This window comes from Lemur catta, chromosome 17 (genome assembly GCF_020740605.2).
Source record: "Lemur catta isolate mLemCat1 chromosome 17, mLemCat1.pri, whole genome shotgun sequence".
Classification (NCBI taxonomy): Eukaryota; Metazoa; Chordata; class Mammalia; order Primates; family Lemuridae; genus Lemur; species Lemur catta.
In genome coordinates, this window is record NC_059144.1 from 22,639,241 (window position 1) to 22,652,899 (window position 13,659).

At 40.1% G+C, this 13,659-nt stretch overlaps 1 protein-coding gene across 1 annotated transcript in view; it reads left to right on the forward strand.

Annotated features, from left to right (window-relative positions):
• The window catches only part of LOC123622399 (ubiquinol-cytochrome-c reductase complex assembly factor 1), a 100,875-nt gene that overhangs the window by 53,774 nt on the left and 33,442 nt on the right, over nt 1–13,659 (forward strand). Inside the window, exon 7 of the mRNA XM_045528731.1 lies at nt 702–810. Within this exon, the coding sequence (XP_045384687.1) occupies nt 702–810 (109 nt within the window). The remainder of the gene's footprint in view (nt 1–701; nt 811–13,659) is intronic.

Sequence of the window (13,659 nt, forward strand, 5' to 3'; positions counted from 1 at the left end):
GACTTGCTTATCTTCTAACAATTAATGGTGGTCCCTTACATGTATCAGGGAGCCTTCTCAGGTACTCTAAATAATGTGTGTGTGTGTGTTTGTGTGTGTGTGTGTGTGTGTATTTTTTTTTTTTTTTTTTTTTGAGATGGAGTCTCTGTTGCCCAGGCTGGAGTACAGTGGCATCAGCATAGCTTACTACAACCTCAAATTCCTGGGCTCAAGCGATCCTCCTGTCTCAGCCTCCTGAGTAGCTGGGACTACAGATGTGTGCCACTGTGCCTGGTTGATTTTTCTATTTTTTCTAGAGATGGGAGTCTCGCTCTTACTCAGGCTGTTCTCAAACTCCTGAGTTCAAGCAATCTTCCCACGTCGGCCTCCCAGAGTGCTATAAATAATGTGTATCTTGATCTGGGTAATACTTACATGGGTGTATATGTAACATGTAAAAATTCATCAACACATAACACATAACACTTATATACTTTATAGTATATAAACATCAACACAACACATAACACTTATATACTTTATAGTACTATATTGTGCCTCAATAAAGGTTTTTTTTTTTTTAATAAGGTCACTTCCAGTTTTTCAATTTGGTTGGTGCCCTTTGCTAAAGTCACTCTTAGATGAGTAGACCCTCAATGGAAATGTGTGATGTGAAAAATACAAACAGCCAGTGACTCTCTCCATGTCTTCTTCCCACCCAGGATGTGTCTAGTCCGAATGAAGCAGGAAGGCCGGACTGGGAAATACATGTGTCGTATCATAGTTCACTTTATGTGGGAGGACGTTGAGCAGCGTGGCAGAGTCATGGGGGTAAGTGAGTGCTATCAGATTCTCATCCCAGACAACTCCAGTGAGTGATTGTCTCACTTGAGTTTGGGGTTTTATCTGTTCTAGAATGTCCTTGCTTTTAGATTTCTGTAAAATGCTGCCTAATGTCAAGTGGCAGTTGAGCTACAGTCATCTTTTCTACCTCTGTGGAGACTGACGTGCCACAGATACTTTGTGTGTTTCTACACATTATTGTGATTTGTCAGTGTGAAGACGTCCTGTGTATGGAGATGGGAATATAAAGCCCAAATCATGGTGATAGGAGGGATGGATTTGGTGAATGAGGGTATCAAATTATAATCCAGTTTAAGGATACTGTACTTTTGACACCAATTCAGTATTTGAACAAGTCCTTCTTTGGACTGGTTCTGATGGAAGGACCCTGGCATGGGGCCTGCACTGTCTTCAGGAACTAAAAAGCAAGCTCCTTGATCACTAGCAACCTGGAAGACTTTGACTAGATGTCTACTGAAAATGTACATTAGTGTATTTAATAATTAGCCTGAGAAAGGAGAATATATATATATATATATAGTGTGTATATGTGTGTGTATATATATATGTGTCACATGGAATGTGATGACAATAGAAAAATAAAACCAAACATTAGAATACAGTTGGTTACGTAAATAATAATCTTCCTTTTGTGTATCATATGTGTTTTGTGTATCTAGACTATGTTTTGGTAGCTTTTAGTTCCTTGTTATTTCTCATTTCATTGCCTTCCAGTCTGGGAACATCCACAGCAGACCCATCAGATGTCTCATGAAATGGGTTAATTTCAGTTATTTTCATCACAGAGTGAAGTTCTCCCTGTAGCCTGAGAAGTAAACAAAGTTTATAAATGTATTATAAAAGTTATATGGTTGGGGAGGTGGTGAGGGGACGTAAAAAAAAAAGTTATACAGGCTCATAGAATATAATTCAAACAATAAAAAGTGTTTAATGTAAAAAACAAGTGTCTTTTCTCCAGTCCAGCTCCCCAGAAATAACCATTGTTAAGAGTTGATGTGTATCCTTCTAGTTGTTGTTGTTTGAGACGGGTCTTGCTCTGTCACCCTGGCTAGAGTGCAGTGACATCATCATAGCTCACAGCAACCTCAAACTCCTGGGCTCAAGCAATCCTCCTGCCTCAGCCTCCCAGTTGGCTGGGACTACAGGTGTGTGCCACTACACCTGGCTAAATTTTCTATTTTTTTGTGGAGGCGAGGTCTCACTCTTAGGCTGGTCTCGAACTCCTGAGCTCAAGCAATCCTCGTGCCTTGGTCTCTCAGAGTGCTAGGATTATTTATAGTCGTGAGCCACTGCACATGGCCCTTCTAGTCGTTTTTAATACAAATACAAATTTAAAAATGTGTATTATTTTAACAGAACACAAATCAGCTTATACTGTACACACTGTTCTGCATGTTGGCTTTTTCCCTTCACATATGTGAGACATGTTTTTATTTTACATATCTGTATGTCTTTAAAATTCAAAATGTTTTACCTAAGGTTGAAATCTCTTTAATCATCAATCTGAATCCTGACCATTTACCTCTTTCCAAGCAGTAACCACTGTTTCCAGTTTGGTGTATATCTTTTAAGACTTTTTTCCTGTGTTATCTGTAGAAAATATGTAGTATTGGTTTTGTGTGTGTGTTTTATTATATATGATGTCATTCTTTATGTACTTATGTGAAACGTTTTTTTTTCACTCAACAATGTGTTTTGGAGATCTTTCCATGTGCAGTGTGGGAGCTAAATGGGAAATCTTCAACTATGTTTTACTTTTATTTATTGTAATTATTTTCAAACACTCCTATGCTGTCTGTTGGTATCATGTGCTTACTGCTCTACGTATAAAATTATAGTCTTTGAGACTATATCATGGAGATTATGGTTGCCTACTGGGAATCTGGGCTGAGGGTTTTTTAAAATTCTCGTGTGTTTGAAGGAACTGCATGTATAAGGAAACACAGTGGACATGGGTTTGCCTTTAGGTATCTTTGTTGACATTTACATGCCTTTCCCTGGGACAACAGACCATTGGCATTTCTGTTCATTCTAAGATGACAGCATGTATTAAAGTTTTAGCTGCTGTCATCATCATCATCTCTTTTGGATTCAGTATTGAACTCTCCTTATAATTATCCTCTTTGGTTCCTTTTTCATTTTTTTCATTGTCATTCCTTCTTGCTGTCTTAGCTGCTTTGTAACACAGGGGAAAACAAACAAAGTGTTTTTTGTATTCTATCACTCAGCGATAATCGACACAGAACACTATGTGACCAGATGTGTAGGGATTTTTCCTCACAAACCAAGCAAGCAATTAATTCTGCAGTGGACACCAGCTGGGTGTCCTCCAACTCAGTTCAATTCTAACACTATCTACCTGGAAATAGTGTCAGATCCCACAGGTTGAATGCTCCATCCACAAGACTGTTCACCATTTCTGGTGCCAGTTGCAAGCTCTAGGTTGTTTCACCTGTGCTTCTGACCGATCAGCTATAAATTGGGGTTCCCACAACCTCCTTCTTAGGTTCAATTAATTTGCTAAAGCAGCTCACAGAACTCAGGAAACACTTACTTATGTTTATCAGTTTATTATGAAGGATATAATAAAGGATGCAGATGAGGAGATGCCTAAGGGAAGGCATTTGGGAAGGGGCTCAGAGCACCACCCTCCAGGGACCTCCACTTGTTCAGCTGTCTGGCAGCTCTCTGGACCCAATCCTTTTGGGGTTTTGTGGAAGCTTCATTACAGGGGCACAATTGATTAAATCATTGGCCGCTGGTGATCGACTTAACCTTTATTTAGCCCCTCTCCCCTCCCTGGAGGTTGGTAGGTGGGGCTGGAAGTTTCAACCCTCTAATCCTGCCTTGGACTTTCTGGGGACCACCCTCCATCCTGAACCTGCCTGTGGGCTGTCAGCCATCAGCCAACTCATTAGCATACAAAAAGATATCACTGTGGAGATTCTAAGGATTTTCAGAGTTGTATGGCAGGAAACAGGTGGAAGACCAAATACCTATTTCACAATATCACAGCTGCCCAGAGTGAGATCAGCAGCCTTTAAGCTATTTATCCTGCTGAGTGTTCCCACATGCCCTCAAGTGCTTACTACCCAGTTCTGTGGCAGCACATGGTGGGCATAAGCTGGTGTTGGCATTCTCCATTCATCCCATTTAATGATCACCAGTGATATCCCCTGGTCGGCTCAAGCCTTGTCTGACTGCCAGGCAGTTATGCAGCAGCTCTTCTCTTAATGAATCTGTTTTTCTTACTGCTGTTGGCTAAAGTTGGGCCACTAGAGCCATATGGCCACAGCTGTTGCTATTCTGAATAGCTTAATGAGCCATAGGTTGCTGATTCCTGTACCACAGGAATATTTTAGTTGTCCCCCTTCCCCTATGAATTTCTTTCTGGGCCTCCATATTATCTCTTCACAATACTCAACACTCTGAGCCTTCTTCTGTGTTACTTTGTCTATAATGTCCCCTCTACTGAACTAAATTTTATAAAAGCAGGAAACTGTCTTGTTTAGGTCTTTGCTTATGCAGTGAATATTGAATGAATAATTACTTATTATATGAATGACTAAATTGAACTTCAGCCTCTGGAATTATGTTTTAAAGCTAACTTATCAAATAAGTCATACTAGTTTATTATTCTTTGGTCCAGGTATACATCAATGCATTCCCACAGGAATTAGTTTTTTCTTTTTTTCTCCCTCATTGTTTATTTTTATTTATTTTTTGGAGACAGGGTCTCGCTCTGTCACCCAGGCTAGAGTACAGTGGCCTCATCACAGCTCACTGCAACCTCAAACTCCTGGGCTCAAGCGATCCTCCCACCTCAGCCTCCCGAGTAGCTGGGACTACAGGTGCATGCCACCATGCCCGGCTAATTTTTCTATTTTTAGTAGAGATGAGGTCTTGCTCTTGCTCAGGCTGGTCTGGAATTCCTGGCCTCAAGCAACCCCCCTCCCCCTTTGGCCTCCCAAAGTGCTAGGATTACAGGCATGAGCCATCATGCCTGGCCTTCTCCCTCATTTTATCCAGACATTTTTTTAAAAATCTGGATTGGTGTAGATGGAGTGCTGCCTATAAGGAAGTTGGATTTTTGTTTGTTTGTTTGTTTGTTTGTTTTAAAAGAGGATGTCTCACTCTGTTACCTGGGTTTGAATGTAGTGGCTTGATTATAGCTCACTGCAGCCTCAAACTCCTGGGCTCAAATGATCCTCCTGCCTCACCATCCCAAGTTGCCAGGATTACAGGTGTAAGCCACTGCTCCTGGCTCAGGAAATGTTTTATTTAGATCAGTGCTTTTCAAACTTTAATGTGCTTATAGTTTACTTGAGGATCTTATTAAAATACAGATTCTGATTCAGTAGCTTTTAGGGGTGAGGCCAGAGAGTCTACATTTCTAAAAAGCTTCCAGGTAATGCCAATGTTTCCAGTGGTCCACGGTGGGGTAGGGGGCAACCGCACTTTGCATAGCAAGGTTTAAGTGACCACCCAGTACAAACTCTTAAATTGCCTTCACAAGAGAAATGCCCTGGTTTAGTTACAAAGACTATAAATAACAGATGATGATTTAAAAATAATAGAGATTTGGAAGAGTTATTATTATTGCTTTTGTATTATAATTGACTTGATCCCCCTTTTCCAACCTCATGGTATAAAGAGACACCCTTTACATAGGCAAGGACATTGTATATTGACAGCTAAGTTGTGAGTGCATGCATGTGGAAATGTGTGTGTAGAGAGGATCTCAGTCTTCCCGTGTGCACAACCTGAAGAAATGGGACATGTGGCTGGAGAAAAGTAGTAGGCAGTATGGAGCCAGTCTGGCTTGCTTCTCACCCTGGCTTGGAAATTTTTCTTCTGTGCTTCAGTTTCTTCATACAAAAAGGGGGTTGTGGGGGAAACTACATGATCTCCAAGTTTCTTTTCAGCTTTGAGAACCCATGATTTGAAGGTGGTAATTTGCAAATCTATCTCTGTGTTATTTGGCATCCCAGTTGTACCTCTGTAAGAAAACTCATATAAAAGGTAGAATTTGTAAAACCAATCAATGTAGTAGTGATTTTTCTTATGCCAAAGACTTAGAGCCCATGACTTAGTGGATTGGTGTGTGGAAGATCCAGAACTAAGAGAGCCACTTGTGAGTTAATGATGAATCATTATTTTGCATCAAGAACCTTTGAAATTCAAATTCTAGTCTCATTTGGTGGGAAAATTTTCATTTTACAAAAATTTGCTTTTTACCAGCTTTTTGGAACTCAACTGTTGTGAAAAATGGGCCAGACTCATATATCACTGGTGAAGCTGGTACAAAAAGCAAGTGTTAAATTTGAGGTTACAAAAATGACATCAATAATTTAGAGTGTTCTGACTTAAAAAAACAGTATTTGGGTTTTAAATATATAAATTAGCTGTGGAAATAAAGTTCATTATATCACCTCATCTGGTCTTGTTTTATTTCATTAACTGCTTCTTAAAAACCTTTGTGAGCTGAGTTGCAGCTGAAGAGAGGTTGGAGACCATTTTTCCTTGGGCCCTTGCCGCACTCCTGAGTGTTGGTAAGAGTAAAGAACTAAGACTTGACACAGCTGTAAAAACAGACAGCGCCTTTGGCCTCAGCACTTTCTCCTGGTGCAGGCAGATTTCAGATGTAAATTTCACTCTGCCTCTCCTACTAATGAAGTAAGTTTCTTTTGCTGGGTTTGCAGCCAGGTGTGTCCAGTCTTGTGGCTAACCCGGGTGCTTTACTTAATTTTTCCATTTGTGACATTTCAACCAAACTTAAAAAACAAACATAAAAATTAGCTCAAGGCAGTGGCTCAAAGTGTTAATGGTAACCTTAGGCTGGCTAAACGACTTCCTCTCAGTTCTGCCCTGCCAGACATCTCCACCTTGTGGCTCACAATGAGCAGGGTTAAGCTTTCCAAGCCATGGAGACAGAAGCAGGAAGGGGTGAGGGTGGGCCACAGTTAAGAAATCACAATTTATCCTTATCAGTGATCCCTGGCATGCCAGTTGCCTCAGCAAGACTCCCAGAATAAGAATGCACTGCCTGTCACATGGTCCCCTGCTCTCTCTGTAGCAGAGCTGCTTGATGGGATGGTGCAGAGGATCTAGAAAGAGGTGGAAGAGCTGTGGGCTGAACTGGACTCCTTTGTGCAATTATGCTTTGCTTTTCAGACCAGCATTTTGCTTTGTAAGGTCCTCTGTGATTACACTCCAGACTACCTCTCCAAACTCATTTCCTCTGGTTCTTGCACCTTCAATATATGAAACCTTCTACTAGTACATGTACCTGGCACTTAGTAAGCTCTCAGTGAACATTCCATTCCATTCTTGCTTCACATACCCTTCACTGCAGCCAAGCTGAAAGCCTTGCTATTCCTGTCTTGTGTCTTTCCTAATTCTGTGCACACACCTAGATTGCCCTAACACCTCAGCCTCAATTCCTTCACATCCTTTCACACCAAACAGGAAGCCAATCCCAGTTCCCCTAGCTGGAAGTACTTTAGTAATTTATATCTACTCTTCTTTGGGCTTTTACTGTTTCTATTTTGTATCATTGTCATTCATGTATGTTGACTGTCTTCCAGGGGAATTCCTGGGGGCAGGATCACAAGCATCCCTCTTTGTATTCTCCAAAGTGCCTATCATTGCCCCCTGGCTGAATAGGTACACAGTAAATATAGGAAGAATGAAAGAAGACAGTCCTGGAAGCCCAGAATAAGTATTGGAAAAAGTAGGGCAGGGAGATATCCTTTCTTATTCTGAGGATATTTGTTTTCTGTGTTGGTCTTAAATATTGGAAGAAAAATGGGAAATCATTTCCTCCACCATCAATTTTTCTGTTTCTTTTTTCCATATTCTAATGGAATCATTTGGTTTTTTAAAAAAACCCCAATTTATACAAAGACATTTTATGTTTCCAAACTAACAAAGGCTTTAAATTTTTACAGAGGCTGTAGTTTTTCTGAAAATTTCCTTTTAGGCCTCCATAATTCCCCTCCCATCTCATCTTCCTCCTCCTACAAAAATCTTCAAACTCTTTTGTTTCACTATGAGGGAAAATTTTTGCTACATCTCTGGGTCAGAATTAAAATTCAGTGCCAAAGCTATTGTTTTTAAAGACAAGGATATGAATGCATGAGCATAAATAAAGAAAAATCTCTTGGACTTGAGGCCATGAAGATATGAGTTCTCAGATATCAATCATTCTTTTGAAAGTTTTAAAAAAATATCCTGAGCTGTTGGGATGGATACTCAGTTTTTAGGGGAGAGAAAGCTAAATTTTTAGAAGGCTGAGTAATTCAATTTTGAGATTAGCTCATGAATTTAAGCAGGGTCCAGCTGAAGATGTACCTCTAGGAAATGCATTTCTTTCTTTTTTTCTTTTTATTTTTTTGAGACAAGAGTCTCACTCTTGCCCCAGCTAGAGTGCAGTGGTGTGGGGTCATCAAAAATCACTGCAACCTCAAACTCATGGGCTCAAGCAGTCCTTCTGCCTCAGCCTCCCTAGTAGCTGGGACTATAGGCATGCACTGCGATGTCCACCATTATGCCTGGCTAATTTTTCTATTTTTAGTAGAGATGGAGTCTTGCTCTTTCTCAGGCTGTTCACAAACTCCTGCATTCCTTTGTCTACACAGGTTTCCTACTCCTACGCCTTAAGAGGTAACAAGAGTTCAAGGAGTAAGGGCTTTAGGCAGTTTTCCAACTGATCAGATGGCATGGGTGCATGCAACCAGGATGCCAGTCTGATGGCTCTAGTTGCCTGTCTTTCTGAGTGGCACATTGAACTCACTCCATTTTGTGGGTTTCGCTGAAAGAGAAGTTATAATCTTTCTGTATTTGAAATTAAATGAAGCATTAAACTCCTAATAATCTACTTGATCATTTTTCTCTTGTGGCCATTTTTACCTTCAGTTATAGATTGTGAGTTTCCTGAGGTCTAATTTGTCTTTGTATTGCTACTGTACCTGAAATTGAGTTTTGTACATAATAGGCATTCAGTAAATGTTTGAGTGAGTGAGTGAATTTGATCCCCTTTTGTTATCTTCAGTTTACCTCATAGAATTTGTATAGGAGAGGGATAGTGACCTAATTCCATTTTTCAAAGCCCTAGCTGCCTCAGGGCACTCACACAATCTGGCCTTTTTGTAATACCCTTCCTTAAGTACTTATGCTGAGTACTCCCAATTCAGCTCATCATTTCAGAACAGTTTACCTCTCCAGCCTATCATGTTTCTTTTGCCTCCAGTCTCTGGGTGTCCTATTCCATTTGATATCTTTTGTTCCATAGTTGTAACTCAACTTAGAGCTGTATGCATTGAACATAGCTAAAGCCATTTTCTAAGCCTCCTTTTCAGGGGTCACTAATACTTCTCCCCATGTAAATATCACCCAGGAGGTGGGATAAATAGCTCCATAAACCTGTTTCCTGTCTCACTTCTGATGTCATCATTATCAGTCCAGTCTCCCAAGCTAGAATTGTTAGTCATCCTTAACTTCTGCCTCATCCTCAATTTCTGCTTCATCCTCTGCATCCAGTTGGCCTGTCAGTTCTCTGTCCAAAATATCTCCAGAATTTATCCTGTCCTCTGTTCCATTGCTTCATGGCACTCACCATCTCTCCTTTATTGCAAATAGCTTCTGAACAATATAATTCTCAGACATTCCCCACTCTGATGAACCCTCCCACCATACAACTGCCAGAAATGTTCTTTCTAAATCCCACTTCTGATCATGGCCCCCTTATATTGGACCTTTCTAAGGGCTGTCATCACATATAGGACAAAATTAAAACTTCTTAGCAATACTTATAGAACCCTTTGTAGTTATGTAGGAGAATGTGCTTGTTCTTAGATGATACATGCTGAAGTATTTAGGATAAAATGTTTTGATATCTGCAAATTAACTTCAGATGGTTTAGCAAAAGAAAAAAGGGGGTGTATGGATAGAGATAAAGCAAATGTTACAACATACTAACAATTCTCAATCAAAAGAGTATACAGTTTTTTACTGCATTACTCTTCCATCTTTTTAAAAAATTTTCAAATTGTTCAAAGTAAAAAATTGGAGGGAAAAGAAAAATTCACATTCTGGCTCCAGCCCAGCTTTGTAGTCTAATCTGCAACAAACCATTGCCCTCTTTCCCCCTAAAAAAGTTCATGTGCATGCACAAACATGTTTCCCTCATGTCAGACTTTCACTGGTACCATAGTATGCCATGTTCTTTTATGCCTTTAGGCTTCTGTTTTTGCAGTTCCCTCTGAAGTGGTCTCATCTCCTGTCTACTCTGCTCATGGCACATAAGACACAGCCAGATAGATAACACCTCCTCGAAAAAGCTTTTCCCAGCACTTGCCAATAATGTTAGTAGATCTGGCCACTCCTTCCTCTGTATTAGTGCAACACTTTGCTCAAATTTCTGAGATAGAACTTACCATGGTGTGCTGTAATTATTGGTTTATGTAGGTCACACTGGTTAGATGGGATAAGGATCCTAGGATCTCTGGTGTCTTCACAGTGTTTCTAACATGGTCACTACTCAAATACTTGTATGAACATAGGTACTTGCTTCTGTTGTTAGCATCTGGCTAGCACTATCTCCCAAATACTGACTTAATGAATGATCTTCTCTGATCACACCCTGATTCAATTTTTCTGATTGCCCTCCCCCTTAAAAAAAAAAGTTTCGTTTTTCTCTCCTTGCCCTGCCTCATGGGTTCCCTGGTTTTCTCTTCAGTTATACTTTTAATCTGCTTTATAGGATAGATGAACCTTAGAATGTTAGACTGAGTACCTCAGAGGTTCTCTAATTCAGTGGTTCTCAAGTGGTTTGAAGAGGCTCAGGTGGGTGCATTTTGAAAAATATCTCCCAGAAGATTTCTGATGCACATCTCAGATTAAAGACCATAGATCTGGTTCCACTCTCTCATTCCTATGGTGAGGAAATGGAGGCCCAGAGAATTTAATTGGTTTGCCAATGTCAAATAGAATAAGGACCAAATAGACTATGCTGATTCCCAGTTCAGGATCCTCTATAATATACCACAATACCTTAAGAAAAAAAAAAAATCCCTTCTCTCCTGTCTTATTACCAAGGACTGCCAAAGACCAAGAGGACAGCTCTTCTTGACTCTAGAGGCATTACATTTCTTTGGTGCACTCTCAACCCTTTTATTCAGAATTTCTAATCCAATACAGCAGAGGCTTCCTACTCAACAGGACTGGTATAGATTAAGGGGGAAAAATAGGCAGATGAGAATGTTAACAATGTTCTGAATTTGTTTCTTTTTCCAGCATTCAGAGTCTGAATGTCTCCACATCGTCTGAATTTGCCTTAGTTGATTTTACAATTATTTTTCAGAGACTTCTTGGTTGTGTTTTTTTAAGAGTGGAGGAACACCGAGACTGAACACGGTGCTCGGAGGGGCTGGGCAGGGAGACTAACAAAGGCGGTATTATACTGTGCCCAGCAAAGCCAGCAAACGAATTCAGGAGACACCTAGATGTGTTTCTAGAGGGGGGTGTGAGGGGGAAGGGTCTGGTGAAAAGGCAGAAAGGTGGGATTAAGATAAATTAAAATGGGGCCAGCATGTTGGATAGGGACAGCTTCTTCCTGTTCCATTCAGATGTCTCATTCTGCTTCGTTCAGAAGTTAAACTTAGTCTTTTATCATGTACCTCATAGTCACCCTCCTATCCCCCACTCTTACTTAGGAAAAAAACTTAGTTTTAAGACTATTTCAGCATGGTACAGCAGTGTTTATTACTTGAGTGCTACATTTATTGGATGTTCCTGGGGAATCTTAGACTGTTAAAACTGGAAAGGAACATTGAAATAATCTAGTCCAGAGATTCTCAATGTGTGGTCCCCAGACCAGCAGCCTCAACATCACCTGAAAACTTGTTAAGAATGCAAGTTCTAGGGTCACATCCTGGATCTTCTGAATCAGAAGTTTTGGCTCTGGAAGAGATGAATGTAAGTTAGGAACTGAAGAGCAGAGCTCAGGTCTCCCATTTGCCAGCTCTTACTGCTCTCCTTGCTAAGTGGAGCAGGGTCTGGGCATGAGCTAATGACATGTGAAAGTTCAGGATTTCAGCGTAATACAAAAACATTTCCTCAATAGTAGTAGCTAACATTTATTGAGCACTTTTCTTTTTGCCATGCGCTTTGCAAACACCATTTGAATTTTGTAACATCTTAACAACAGTCTTACCTGTGAGATAGGTAGTATTTCTAGCCTCATTTTACAGATGAGGAAACTGAGGCTCAGAGAGTAGTATATTGGTTTTCCATAGCAGCTGCAACAGATTAACACAAACTTGATGGTTTAAAACAACAGAAATTTATTTTCTTATAGTTCCAGAGGGCAGTAATTGGTTTCACTTGGCTCAAATAAAGTGCTGGCAGGGCTGTGCTCCTTCTGGAGGCTCTAGAGGAGAATCTTGCCCCTTTCAGTCCCTGGTGGCTGCATTACTCTGATCTCTGTCTCTGTAGTCACGTTGCAGCCTTCTGTTCTGTTTGGGTCTAATCTCCCACTGCTTCTGTCTCTTATAACGATTTGTGTGATTGTATTTAGGGCCCACCTGTGTAATCTAGGCTGTTCTCCCCAATTCAATAGTCTTCATTTAAGCACAGCTGCACAGTCCTTTCTTTCTGTATAAGGTGACATTCACAGTTTCTAGCCATTAGGGCATGGATATCTTTTGGGAGACCGTTACTAAGTCTACCACAGCCAGTTTAACCAGGCTTCCACAGTAAATGTGGGATCCTGGATTGGAACCCAAACCTGCCAGACTCTAGAGCCCATGATCTTAATCACTACTCTGTACTGCCTGAGCAGGTCCTGACCAAAAACTATGGATCTAACATCAGCATTAAGATTTTTAACCAATGTGTTGTTTTCCTTCCTCCTTTAACTTCTATAATATTCACTTGTCATGTAGCACTGAACCTACCTTAGCTCCTACATTGTATAGCTCCTTCCACTGTCACTGTTCTCTTCCCTTTACTGACGGGCAAAACTAGGGCATCTCGGTATGTTGGTCCTAGTGTCTCCGGTTAGATGGTTAGCTCCTAGAGAGCAGAGATTTCGTTTTTAAAATGGAGATATAATTCACATACCATGAAATTCACCATTTTAAATGTGCTTTTTAGCAATTTCACAATGTTATGTACCCATTACCACTGTCTAATTCCAGAACATTTTCATCATCTCAGACTGAAACCCCATGCCTATTAGCAGTCACTCCCCATTTTCCTTTTCCCCTAGCCCCTGGAAACCACAACTTTACATTCTGGCTATTTTGGGCTTTTCATATAAATGGAATCATGTACTATGCAGCCTTTTTTGTTTGGCTTTTCTTTAACTTAGTATAATGTTTTCAAGGTTCATCCATGTCGTAGCATGTTTCAGTACTTCATTCTTTTTATATGTAGTCTGTTGTATGAATATATCCCATTTTATTAACAGTTTATCAGTTGATGGATATTTGGGTCATTTCCACCTTTTGGCTTTTGTGAATAATGCTGCTGTGAACATTCATATACAAGTTTTTGTTTGAACATATGTTTTTATTTCTCTTGGGGATATACCTAGGAGTGGAATTGCTGGATCATATGGTGGCTCTATGTTAACTTTTTGAGGACCTCAGATATTGTATCTTTTGTCAAGTTATTTGAGTTCCTAGATGATATCCATTGTTCTTCATTTATAATGAAATAACATAATCACAATATGTGGTCTAACTGCCACATATTTTACCCATGGTTTTAGACACTAATAAGAAATGACAGTGTAGTATAACAGAAGTTCTA